This window comes from Meles meles, chromosome 20 (genome assembly GCF_922984935.1).
Source record: "Meles meles chromosome 20, mMelMel3.1 paternal haplotype, whole genome shotgun sequence".
In the NCBI taxonomy this organism is placed as follows: Eukaryota; Metazoa; Chordata; class Mammalia; order Carnivora; family Mustelidae; genus Meles; species Meles meles.
In genome coordinates this window covers 45,975,253-45,989,646 of record NC_060085.1, presented here as the reverse complement: position 1 = coordinate 45,989,646, position 14,394 = coordinate 45,975,253, and the positions used below count along the sequence as shown (strand labels likewise).

Sequence of the window (14,394 nt, the reverse complement as noted above, 5' to 3'; positions counted from 1 at the left end):
TACAATTATAGAATGGAACAAAATACATTCAAAGGGCCCAGTGTCACCACAGGAAGAAGAGGGAGGCCTAAGAGGAGGTCAGAGTTAGGTGATATGGGTAGGCTCAACTTGATTCACCTTTGTTGGCTTTGAGGATGGAGGAAGGGGGCCATGAGCTGAAAAACAAAGGTGGCGTCTGGAAAACTGGAAATAGATTCCTATCTAAAATTCCCAGAAGGAACACATGATTTTAGCCTAATGAGACCCATTTCAGGCTTTTGATCTCCAGGACTGTAAGATACTGTATTTTTTAAGTCAAATGCAACACAAACACACACGCACCTGCACAAATTTTTGTTCTTGTGGAATTTACATTCTGATTGGGTGGAGGGAGTTGGAATTCATAAATACATAGTCTGTTAGATGACGATAAGAACTACGGAGAATATAAAGCAGGTAAAGAGGATGGGAATTTTCAACGGGTTTGTAGGGAAAATCTTCTCTGAGTAGGCAATACTTGAACGGGAATTCTTATTCGAATGTGACACCTCCACTTGCAGGCACTTCAAATTCAACATGTTAATATTAATCTCTTTATTTTCTCCGCTCAGACTTGCTCTCTTTGTAGTGACTGTGGAGGCAATTGGCCTACTGGGCACCGGCTGCTCATGTTAGAATCGCAGGAGTCATTTTTACCCCCTTTCTTCATACAATCTTTCTACTTAGGACATCATTAAATCTTTTCAAATTTTACCCTTTTAAGAGCCTGTCAGTCTTCCTTCCTTTACTCTCAAGAGACTGAAGTCAATGTTCTTTTCATTTTCATCCCACAGTGTTGCCTGCAATTGGTCCGCCTGCCTCTCCAAACTTGCTCCTCTCTGATTCTTTTCTGTACTGCAGGCAGAGCAACCCCTTCACATGACGGTATGACGGTGCACTGCTTGCATAAAATCCTTCAATTCTCCAGGGTCTTCAAGTTCAAGTCTAAGCTCTGTAGATATAAAATGTAAGGCCTCCACAATCTATTGTTGGCCTACATTTTTTCAATGTTCCTTCTCAGTATATCACCTTTATAACATGTGCCCTAGGATTACTGAAAAACATATTGTTATTTTGCTGCTGGGTCCCTGCACTAGTGAGTATCTTAAGGGCTGGGTTTATGTCTCCCCTTTCTCTCTATCCCTAGCACCAAGCAGAGGGGCTAGCATATGGCAAGTACCCAATGCATTCTTCGTTCATCGAACAAAATAGGAATGGGCTAGTTTGACAGAAGAGTCACGCTGCTATTCTGAAACCATGCCCGTGACATGCAGGCTGTAAGTTTGAGATTCTTTCCAGCCACACTCAGTGGCACATCTATATCGGTGATTGTCCATTAGCTTGACATAATCTATTAGCCTAATGTCTAAAAGGGAGGAGAGAAATTCTCAAGCATGAATAAGACTAAGAAGTCTTTATTTACACAAAGTTAACGAGAATAACATTTCGCTCATTTCTTCAGCTTCAGTGAGAAGTAAAATATTTCCTCTAAGTGAATTTTCCAGTCAACTAGATCTACCCCTTTAAGCACTAAGATAATTTTTAAAAATAACCTTTGGGAGTGAGTGGTCTTTCTATGATGTATTATATACACTTGCCTGCCTTACTAATCTAAGGTCACTGAAGATAACTTTTCCTCTTCAGAGACATCATATAACAGTAATTATCATACTTTTCTACAGAGATAAAATAAAGTTGTTTGTTTCCTTTATTAATACTGCTTTTAATTCTAGGTGGCATACTTTTAGAAAGACAATGAAAGAAATGACCAGGATAGTGAGAGGATGCGAGAATACTGTCATATGAACAATATCAGGGACATGTAGGCTTGGAAAAGAATGAAAGAGGGCAGGATTATAGCCTGCCAGTTTATATAGAGGGAAGGGCTGGGGGTGGAGAAAAATCAGATTTGTCAGCATAACTTCAGAAAGTGAATTGAAACACAATGAGTGAAAGTTACAAGGATATAGTTTATGAAGAAAAAAATCTTAATAATTAGTTACGTCTCCATCATTAGAGGTGGCTAGGGAAGGATAAGAGTGCAGCCATTGTGGGGGCCCCCTAATCCTGAACTGGAAGATGGGTTCTGTGACTATAGCAGAAATTTGGCACTGTTGTCTGTTCAGCATTCATTTACTCTTGCTCTGGTAGAAGGAACCTTACATTTCTTTGGGGGAACCCTTCTCAGTCCATGTGGTTTAAAGTGGAGCTTCCCCATGTGCTCTCTGAGGATCAGTGAATCACATTCTCCTACACAGGGCATTACGTCCTCCCTGAATATACTTGGATCAGGGGAGAACACTGACCAAAGCAGGTTTATTTAATTACATGAAAACTGATTCTAGAATTGTTATGAGAAGCTAGAAAAGAAGGCAGCCTGGGGCTGCTGACAGCCGTCCTAGTCCCAGGAGAGGAGAGCCTTTTAGAAGGTGGAGTCAAGACGGAAGGCAGGGCTGGTGACAGATGAAGAGAGCCAGAGTTCTGATGCCCCTGTGTGAGCTCCTGAGCCCTGCTGCACCTTCAGTCAGGCCATCCCTGTCCTTCTCAGACGCATGAGCCAAAGTACTGAAGCCAGTCATGACCTGGGTTTCTGTCACTTATGCCAAAAGAGCCCATTGTGGTTGAAACATGGTTTCAGACTCCTTACAATTCCAGGATCCTAGGTTTTTATCAATGATTCTGCTACTTTTGTACTCAGATGTTTTGTTTCTAATCAACTTCAATCTCATCTGTTTCAAGTGCCTTCTATCTAGAAACTAAAGGTAAACAAAATTATCAACTTTATTCAGTTAGTTGACTTCTTTGCTCACTCAATCCACATAATCTTGCTGCTTTGATGGTAACAATAGGTATTTCCTGAAGACTCAAGTACTTGGGCTTTGTGACAGGTCATACCTGTTTTAAATATCTGATATTGCCTAAACTCTGGTAGCTGGAAATGTGTAAAAGACAAAAAGAAATGTTTTATGTACATAATTACAAAGCTATAAAAGTTAAAAATTAAATCTTTCATTTAAATGCATTGCATAGAGAGGGCTACTGTGAATATTCTTTAAATTTCTAAAGGTATGACAAACCAAAATAAGTACATACAAACATAATTTTTAAATAGTTCACATGTTACATTAAACCAATCTTTCTCAGTCTATATCCCCTGGGATAACTATAATACCACCATAAGATAAAAACTTAAAACTGTTGCTTCATATCCTTTCATTATAAATTCGCGTGTAGGCAGTTGGTTAGTTAAGACAAAAGTTAGAGTTCATTTACTAAATAGTGTTTGGCAAAATCAGTCTAAACACAGACTCTGGGGAGAATATTACTAGAAAGGGGTGCATGACCATAAAGTTCTGTTTCACCAAAACACTGTACGAGTACTTTGTACTTAGGTTATTAGTAACTTTTTACTCAAAGGTTAAAGGTTTGCCCTTTGATTCTTAAGATTCCACATCTCAAAAGAGAATTAGGGCTAACAAATTCGTGTACTAGAAACTATAACTCAGCACTGGGAAAAAAGAAGTGTGCCTTTTGTGTTGGTCTAAAAATGTCAATCTTTTCCTAAAATAGGAGTTCTAAAATTTTTCACTCATGATTTGTTTTGCTCATCCACTTAATTGTCTTTCTATTTTACCAGAAAAAAAGGGAGAAAAATGACAAAATTTTTCCTCTTCCAGTGAGAAAACATTAAAATCTTTTCTATTTTTCATGCTTTTTAGAAATTATGAGATATACAACTGAGTTTATATCTTTCTCAGAAGTTAAAATCCAGTGACTCATGGAATAAACTTGGTGTATGGATCCATGTTTTAATAACATTACAATTATAAAAAATGAGTTGCTGACATTTAAAAGTTAAGAGAGTTCAAATAAAGGCCCCGATTTCTAGCTTCTCTTGAAGAATGGAAAGATAGGGAGGCAGCTGACCGGCATCTCCATATGGCAGCAATAATGTTCCAATTTAGTGGCAGGTGTGTCTCTTGGATGTAGCACACCATCATTTCCCTTAATGTTACCCCTGGCCAGCTTGGGGACTCATATACATTACCCACATCAGTCTGTCTGCTTAATACAATCTGAGTGAGGCAGGAGGAAGGAGCAGAGCTGTGAGATCACAGCACCCATGTGGAGAAGGAAGTGCTAATACTGAGAGTTAGGGTCTTGCCTGGTGACTCAGGCGGTGGAGGTGAAAAAGAGAGAGACTTGGTTAAATACATCTTTAGTGCCATATAAATGCTGAAAAAATTAATCAAGTTAATATAAATGCTGAAGCAATATGTGAACCCTATTAATCAAATCAGTAGGAGGAAGAATGAGAACTGGAGAGAGACAAGCTTTGTGGGATGTCAAGTGGTAGAAACAATCTATGAAATTCACTTGTTAGGTAGAGTTCTTGATATTGATATACCATTTTCCCAAAGGTAATCTGATCAGTATATAACAATGGTTAAGCTATAGCAGTGGTAAGTAATCATTAATACTGTTCAAAATATTACGTCATCATTTTTTTCCCCCTAGGCACATACTAAGATTGTATTTCCTTGCCGAAGTGAACTTTTGAAGAGCCATGTGACTTCTTTTGGCTAATGAAACATGAGTGAAAGTGAAGTGTTTGGCGTCTGGGCAAAAGCTTTAAGTACATGTTCGGCCAGTCTCTTTCCCTTCTGCAATACTGATGTTGTGGAGGAAGTTACTCTACCAGCCTTGGCTGTTGAGGGCAGCAAAGCCACCCTCAGACCCCTGAGGGACATGCAGTGTGAATTACAAATAGACTTCTGTTGTTTTAAATCACTGTAGGTTGTTTGTTACAGTAATCTTACTCTAACTTGATTTATTCGTGGATTTTGACAAGTCTGTCTATGACCTGTATTATTTTAAAGTACAAAAAAAAAAAAAAAGAAAAAAAGTACTTTTTCTTTATATCATTGTGAAACTAAAAATTTACAATGTACCCTTAGTCTAAGCATTATATGTGGTACATATTAGTTATATTTCAACTGTATTTTAATAAACAAAATAAATGCATAATTATTAAAAGTAATCTTACATACCACCTTCGGGGAAATATTGAGGTAAAACAGGAAATAAACCCTCAGGTTACAAAATAAGAACCTGTCCTCTCAAGCTCCAAGTATGTCTTTAAATTTGAACACCATGCCAATATACAGTGAAATACGTTGCTTCCTTTATATAACAGAAATCAGGAAGGATATATATTATGAATTTAATATGTGTATGAATACACCATCTATAAACCGTATCAAGTTTGTTTGCAAAAATCATTAATAAGCACAACATCATCAGCGCAAAGATCTAATTTGCATATGCAAATCCAAAGGTGTACAGGTGTAAAGGGTAGATACGGATACATTTTTACAGGCTTCCACTTTGGAACCTCAAGTACTTGACCTTTAGCATCAATTAAAATCATTATGTATACAGCAAGTAAATGCTCTGACATAGACTCACACATAATTACCATTTTCCAACAGATTGAGTAGATTACAGAAAGGGATGGGGGATGTTTTATAGGGGTGACAGCCAAGAAAAGGTCTTACAGGTACCTGCCATTTGGTGTAATTTGACCTAAAACCCCAAACAACCCATATATATATTTACACTGTATAAACAGCAGGCATTCTAAGTGTAATTCACATATAAAAGGAAATACACAGGAGTTTATATGTCAGAAAGAAAAAATAACTTGTTTCAAAAAGATGTCACTAAAATAATCACAACTACGTTATATGCAGAATGAGTTTTGGAATTAGTAATATTTAGCCTCAAAAAAAAAAAGAAGAAACTATTGAGACATAACAGCCATTGCCAAATATTTGAGAAGTTGTCACAGCAAAGACACACTGGATTTCTTTGTTTTAGGAAAAACAAGTAATATGGAGAAAAGTGAGTGAATCAACAAATAATTTTTAGGCTAAAATTAAAGGAAGGTTTTTCCAGCTGCTCACCTTTGAGCAGCTCTGACAGTCAACAGGGATCATGAAATCTCTCTTTGCAGGGAGGGTTTTGGAGAATCTTAATATAACAAGAAGGATTAGAGAGACCAGCTAATTTTAATTCCACACTCTTCCAAAACTTCAGATCTTTGATTAACATTTAGTCCATCAACAGCAGATGGTAAATTTCTCCCTCTAGAACTATTAATAACAGACAAATAAATTAATCAATTATTAAAAATATCTCAAGATAATACCTTTCATTTTCTCTTAATATGTCCCTTCCTTTCTTCCAGGTGTAGACAGGTTTAGGAGAAGCTTTTGGCTTACACTCAATGACAACTTCACCTCCCACTTTGACAAGAGTTACTCTTTTTAAGAGGGTTCTCGAAAAATCCGGACCCACAGCTGGAAGAGAATACAGAAAATAAAATAATTATTATGGAAGAAAAAAAAAAAACACTAGATCATGCTTTAGCCTTTTTCTTTCTACAATGTATTTATTGTTGCCTTGGGCATCAAAGGGAAGAGGTTAAATTTTTTCTAAAGTAAAAAGAGTAGCACTGTACATTTTGATGGGTTTATTAAAAATTGAGGTTAATTTATATGTGGTAAAATGCTCCAGTTTCAAGTGTACAGCTGATGAATTGGGCATAGTACACTAAGAAGATCAAGATACAGAACATTCTATCACTCTATTCAGAGACTCAAAAAATTATTTCATGTTCAAGTGAATAAAGATTTTAAAATTTCAGGGACACATAAGAGACGATAAATAAGAAAATCCACAAGGCATTTTTCTGATTATGGAGGTTAAAGCATTCCTTCTTTGATAACAGTTTCTGCCTCTGCTCTGTCCTTTAGTACTCTGTGCATGTCTCCGTGAGAGAACATGCCGAAATGTCTCTATCATCGCCCTCTGAGCTTCTACTTAAAAACAAGGGCTTTCTCCAGCTTTCCGCTACTGTTGCCTAATGCAATGTTTGGCTCATGCAGGATAAACTGGGGCTTGCTCTTAGAAAACTCAATTCCATGCTCACTATGAGTGTTTTAAATTCATTTTATAACTCAGGTGGTTATACGAAGATAATGTTAAAGAATGACTGCTTTCCTAAAATAATAGATACATATTTGTATCCTCTCAGAAGGAATTTAAAAGATGCCTTTCTGAAAAAAATCTCCATTTCCTTCTGAGTTAATTAAATTACTGTGACCTAAGATCTCTTTTGAGGCGGGATTCACCTCTTGGAATCTTAATTTCACTATATTTAAAATCCCCGACTCCCAGCAGCTTGACCTACTGGAATCTAAGATTTTAGATCATGTTGAATGTGAAATTTAAATACCACAAATTACTTAAATGAGGACAGAGAGTGAGCATACACGTATGTGGGTAGGGAGAATGGGAGTCAATTTCTTAATCGCAACCAAACCAGGTACTAGTGATATACATATAAAAAAAATAAAAATAAGCTTCAGTGAAAGCAAGTTAAAGTTTTATTAAGTGCTTTTGTTGTGGAAATATTTTCAGTAATTGTCTAGAAGGAAATAAAAGTGGGAATTATGTTTTTTAAAGGGGTGATGCAATGTATGACTGGAGCTGGTTTTACTATGCAAAGGTGAAATTAAGTAGATGAATTTAGTAGGCAGTTGATATATATCTCTGTACCTTGGATTCGTGAGGGCAGTCTACAACTTGGAGCATAATTCTATTATGATAAGTACAATTAATAAGTAACCTGCAAGTTGTTACTGATGTTGCTGCTGTAATGAAATAAATCATCCCTAGTATGATCTGCAAAATCACATAATAAAAATTATAGGATTATGAAAAAGATAGGGTCAGGACAGACCTACTCAATATTTATGTAACACCACACTATTAAAGAAACACCTGACCACCCCTTGAATAAATATATTGGCATGATTAAAAAGACAAGTGAAATCCCTAATAAATACCACAAAAAATGCAGAACATATGTGTGTGAATTGTACGTGTGTGTGAAGACAGCTTGATGAAAGACAGAAGGAAGAGTTGAGATTGCTCAGCTCAAGCAAACAAAACTGGAAAGACTTTGTAACAAAGCAAAGTCTGCGGGAAGCCTTAGGAGAACCATGCTATCAGCACTGTCATGTCACCTGGTCAAACTAAGCCAACAGGAAGAATGTAGGTGAGGGGAATGGTGGGCAACATCGTTTTGCCTGGGATACTGTGTTGATTTGAATCAGTGGGCTCTGTGTTTGACTGCTGCCATGTATGAAATACATGAACAAAGCCAGCATTTATGTTCTACTGGCATTATTCCCCCATTTACCACTCCCATACATGCTAATATGCAACTCAGAAAGGATTCTGTAACACAACAGCCTCATTCTCATCTTAAACACCTGAACTGACACATTAATGTAAAAAAAAAAACCCACAAATTTCTAGAAGTTTTTGAAAAAGAGTATTTTGTGAAATCGAGTTACAAAGCTGTATCATATAAAAATCCCTTCTTAAAACTGTATCTTTCTACACACACATTTTTATCACTTTACGCAGACATTTTTCATCTGTTCAGGAGGAATTCTGAAATTGCATTTGAAATGAGTTTACATAAATCAAACTGTGCACAACACATGGGTGTATTTGTCAAAAAACTATATATTGCTTTTACGAGATTTGAAATAGCATGATATCAGCCTCACAGAAGACAGAAAACACACATTCCAGTTTCAGAAGCATTTTCACTGTACTGTTTACTTGCATATTATCTTGTGGATATCCTAGTGATAAGAGTGGCTTTGAATATCTTTCATTAATAAAAATGGAATTATAAATTCAAATCTCTCCCCTTTGTTTACTTAATTTGCTTAATTTACCTCTACCGTTATTTAACCCTGCAAATCTATCAGCTTCCACATTAAGCTGCAGTGCTTTCTAGGGCAAAATTGTCAAAACTTCATCAGTTTGTGAATACTTGACCCATTAATGGTTTTGTTAACATTGTGCCATTTTGTGACCATCTGTTGCACCTAAGATGCCCTTAAGTGTATGGAATGATGTTTTTTTTCTGTCTGTACCTTGTATTTAAGTGAAAGGAGTCCATTAAATTTGACATTCACAGAGAAATTAGGTTTTAAAAGTTACTGGTAAGGTCCTCAGTAGAGCACTATTAGAACCCAACCTTTGCTGGCACTTAAAAATTTAGTACACATCGAAGGTGAAACTTCAGTAGGTTCTTAACAGCTCAGAAAAGGTAAAACCAATTGTCAAATTACCCATTTGAATCTGAGAGTCGCTCAGATACTGGGGGATCCTCATTTGCTAAATCTAACGCACTTAGAGGATAATATTTCTTACATCAACTACTAGAGGGCACTGCTCTCTCAGTGTTGGAATGAGTCAGGTTACAGGACCTCTTTCATTTGGAAAATGCGACTTTTTATTATTTATCAACGATCTTTAATTCATTAACATTACATGATCTATGAGAAGCATCCAGTTAGAAGTTCTCTCTGTAATTCTCAACTGTTTGGTTTTACTGAATTAAATGACTCTTGGTCACATGTCAAGGGTATTTAAAGTAGCTAACAGAACCCTTGAAAACAAAAGTTTTGTGACTTAGTGTCATTTCTCAAGAGAGAGAGCAAGGGTGATAACTCCTTGACTAGATGTGCAGAGGGAGTAACATTTGGGAAACGTGTGAATGTGCTTTTCATTATTGAAGAGGAAAGGATAATTCTGCATACAGTTCGACTGCACTTAGTCTGTAGAAACATCACTAGCAACATTGCCAGTGGATGGAGACTCTTGCGTCTGGCCCTTCTGGAAGTTCGGAAGTCTTGACTATTTAAAACTTTATTATCTTTAACTATCACCTCATCATTCCATAAAAATAAACCTAGAGTGAATTCATCCATTCAAATGTTTTCACCACTGAAGAGAAAATGCTGGTGTCAGTGTTTAAAACCCCAAGATTTTTCTGGCTTGCTGAGTAGATAACTAGAAGGCTGCTTACAGTGGGAATCGTCTTTCTAGGTCCATCATTTCAGAATGGTGGATTCAAAACCAGCCCTCTCTGACCAGGGATGACATTCGCAAGAAGACTCAACAAACTCTGAAGTAAGATTTCTGTCTTCTAATATCAGCATGATGTGTCCCTTTTAAGCTCCTCATAGCTGTGCCCTGCTTGTTTTGGTTGAATATATTGAATGTCCTGCTTACCTGGGTCTCCTCCTACTGTTTTTATGTTTATGGATTCCTGCTCCTTTGGGAAGGTTATTATAAAAGAAAAGTAATAATATTTACAGTCACAAGGTTGTTTTGAAGAATGGATGAAATGATAAATGTATTGTATATTAAGTACTTAGCCCGATATTTGCTTCATTCCTACTCCTCCTCTGCTATCTCCACTACCACCACCACCATTATTAGGGGACTTTATGCTGAAATATAGGAGTGCTTTTTAGATACAAATAAACTTATTGTGGTTAGAATTTTTTTTTTAAATTTTGAAATAATTATAGATGTATAGTCACAAAGATAGAGAGGTCCTGTATATTTCATTTACTTTCTCCTAACAATTGATTATACCCTATGTGAGCATTCTACAACATCAAAATAAGGAAAGTGATCATTGGTACAACGTGTGTCTTTAGTTCTGTGTTATTTTATCACCTGTGCAGACTTGAATAACTACCACTGAAATCAAGACACAGAAGTATTCCATCATCACAAAGATTTTTCTCAGGCACCTTTTATAGCCACATCCAGCTCCCTCCTGCTGAATTCTCCCTAATGTCTAGAAACCACTAATCTATTCTCCATCTCTATAGTTTTGTCATTTTGGGAGAATATTTTATATATAAAATTGCATAGTATGTGACCTTTTCAGATACATATATATATTTTTACTCTGCCCAATGCTCTTGAGATCCATCTCAGTTGTGTGTATCAACAGTTAATTCTTTTTTATTGCTGAGTAGTGGTATCTCATCCATTCAGTTATAAGTGAAAATAGTTCCTTAATGTTGGCGTTTCAGGCACTATGGTAACTGACAAATACTTTTGAGCACGGGAACCATTTCAAGATCTCTCAACAGTTTCTCTGCCAACAACTAGGCTCAGGCTTAGCCTTTTTTCTTTTTATAAAAGGCTTGAAAAGCCAAAAATTAATTGTGGAGACTTGGGTGGAAAATTTTTTTCTTATTCCAAGCAAGACATTTTAAAGCCATTTTGGAAGATTTTATCTTACATACAGTGATTAACATGTTGACTAGAAATCATTCTTACATGTTTTAAGAGCTTCAGCGGCTAAATCCTTGTTAACCACCTTTGAGCTACCCTATTTAAGACAGTATGCATTTTTAAATATCTGTAATCACTCTGACCTCCTTATATAAGTCCAAATTAGTGATATTTTATTACATTAGGCACAGTGTCCTAAACCCTTATACAGATGCCTGTCCTTGGTTAGACAAGTAGTGTATAGTACTGTAATGCCCTATTTGATTGTAACTTTGTTAGGAGATAGAAATGTTTGTTGAATGAACAAAAGAGAGACATTTGAATGTGGTAGAAAGAATCATAGTATTGCAGTGGTTAAGAAGAAGTGGTAGCATTTATTATTAGCAATCCTTAGATCATCAGTGTCTTGAAGGCAGAGACTATGTATTATGGATCTATAGAACCCTTACTGAGCCCAGTGTTGGGCACAAAGTAGATATTTAATTGGTATTTGTTGAATAAATGTATGTTGTAGGAGAGAATTCAGAGTTCAGTTCAAAATAGAGAAGTCTCTTCTCATGATGCTTTGCCTGGATACCACATCCCTTTCTTTCCTCCAAGGGGGGGTTGTAGATGGCTTCTCAGACTTACAGGATACTTCAGCCTTCCTGGAATTGGGACTTAGTATAATAAAGTAGAATTGCCCAAGAGAAACTGTCTGGGCTGTTTATACTCTTAAACCACTCTGTAACTACTGGTGTGATGGTAGATTATGAAATGGCTCTCAAAACAATACACCAAAGAACTTAGCTTTTAGTGCTCCCCAATTTCTGTGGTGTAAATACTTCCATCATGGCCAATTTCAAGTTACCAAGAAGAAGTCAATGCATTCAGAGCTGAAGGATACATAGATTCAGCTACTGTCAGTAGGAGCTAGCTCCAGCACATAACTTCCCTTCCTCACTTCTCCCCAAACACACTTACGGGATGGTAACAGGTCACGTGGGCCCTGGGAGTTCAGCTTTCCCCAGTTTTGAGCCTTTCTCTGAAGCAGTATCATGGTCTCCTCTTTCCTCCCCAGGCACTCTCAAACAACCAACCCAGGGCCAGGAAGACAGGAATTTCGACACCCTTGCATCTCCTTTGATTGTTTCATTTTGTTACCTAAGACTCTGTGAGTCTTGCCCTGCCCTAGACACGCAGGCTCAAGAGAAACCTTCAGTGTGGATAAGCAATGTTTATGTTATCCGGCAGTGAATGATTTCTTGCTTATCATGTTCCTTCCAAAACTCCTTACTGAAGTGTTTTTTAACATGGAAAGAGAACACAGATATTGCCTTTGTGCTGTGTTCACTTTCAACCACATTCAAAAGGCTTCATGCCTGCCTCACATTAAGTATAAAATTAATTTCTTCAGAAACCTAGAAGAGGGGCGCCTGGGTGGCTCAGTGGGTTAAAGCCTCTGCCTTTAGCTCAGGTCATGATCCCAGGGTCCTGGGATCCAGCCCCACATTGGGCTCTCTGCTCAGCAGGAAGCCTGCTTCCTCCTTTCTCTCTGCCTGCCTCTCTGCCTACTTGTGATCTCTGTCAAATAAATAAATAAAATTAAAAAAAAAAAAAAAGAAACCTAGAAGAACCGCTATCTGGTAATGTTGAAAAAAAAAAAAAGCTGGAATCTCTCTCGGGCAAATGCTTTATTTCTTAGAAATCGTCTCACATGATTGACAGAGCTTCTGTCAATACTGGGTTCAACAATGGAAACATGGATTAACTGTATGTACAGTGGTGATAAAAAGAGAACAGCCTAGTCAATATTCTGCTCTCCAACTCCCACTGGTTTTTTGTAAGTTAGAAAGCTACTCTCCTCTGATAGCTTAAGATTGGGTAACAAAGGGATTTACAAAGCAGATTCCAGACCTGTGGGACCTGAAGTGAACCGATCACAGGAATCACCTAGAGGAGCTTATTAAGTGTATATATACACTCCTGAACTCTACCTACCAGGAGAAGGACCTGAGAATTTACATTTTTATAGTTTTTGCCACTGAAGATGTGACCCCCAGGGTAGCAGCATTGGTAATCATCTGGGAGCTTATTAAATGCAGAATCTCAGGCTCTTTGTAGGACTTGAAATTAGAATCTAAATTTAACAAGATCCCTAAGTAATGTATACATGCATGAAAGTTTGAAAATCAGTTAAATCTTCTTGAATGGCAATTCTAATATATTCTGGACTACCAAAATACAATCTGTTTCTTGCTAGAAAGAGGTAGAAGGGAAAAAATAATTACTTCATTTCATTTATTGATTGATTGACTATCAGAAAGACTTGTGTAGATAATCGTAAAAGATAAAAAGTAACATATGCTTTTAGAAGATGGCGAAAATCAAATATTGGAAAGGCAGGAAACAATCTTACTAGATTTGGTACAATAGAGTGAAGTTTTGGAAGCCAAAGCAGACATATCAATATGGTATGCAGTAGGAAAAAGCTTATTTCTCACTGGTGGGTAAAAGGAAACATGTAAGTTTGCTAAAACTTTCAAATTTTCTTCTTCATTTTACAATGTGAGAGAATTTATTGGATATCTCTTCAGGTAAAGAATGGTGGACTTCTGGGGGTGCTTCTGGGGGTGGCTCAGTTGGTTAAGCTACCAACTCATTTTTTTTGTTTTGTTTTGTTTTTTAAAGGATATTTTATTTATTTGAGAGCGAGAGAGAATGCACAAGTAGCAAAAGGGGCAGGAGGAGAGGGAGAGGGAGAATCATACTCCCCGCTGAGCAGGGAGCCTGATGTGGGACTTGATCCTAGACCCTGGGATCATGCCCTGAACTGAAGGCAGACACTTAACCACCCAGGCATGCCGCACCAATTCCTGACTCTTGATTTCAGCTCAGGTCATGAACTCAGGGTCATGAAATCAGGCCCTGGATCAGGGCCCACAGTGGGTGTGGACTGCTTAAGTTTTCCCCTCTCTCTACTGCCCCTCCTCCCAGCCCAAGAAAACCCAAAAAACAAAAAAACTGTAGACTTGTGAATGAGTAATCCTTCACAGTAGTTTTACAGAAGCCTGGGACATTTTAGTTGTAGGATAGTAAATGGTATCACTGCTCAGTGATACCTTGGGGTGCATTCCTGAATTACATTTTAAATTCTAGCTCAATGAAGACATTTCCTTCGGTGAACTCATGTAAGAAATTATCATAGTA

At 37.3% G+C, this 14,394-nt stretch overlaps 1 protein-coding gene across 3 annotated transcripts in view; it reads right to left on the bottom strand.

The window, feature by feature from the left end:
- Nucleotides 1-14,394, bottom strand: part of CNTN4 (contactin 4) — a 961,173-nt gene that overhangs the window by 127,558 nt on the left and 819,221 nt on the right. For all 3 annotated transcript variants that reach the window (XM_045992257.1, XM_045992258.1, XM_045992259.1), the window contains one exon: nt 6,230-6,380. In XM_045992257.1, the coding sequence (XP_045848213.1) occupies nt 6,230-6,380 (151 nt within the window). The remainder of the gene's footprint in view (nt 1-6,229; nt 6,381-14,394) is intronic.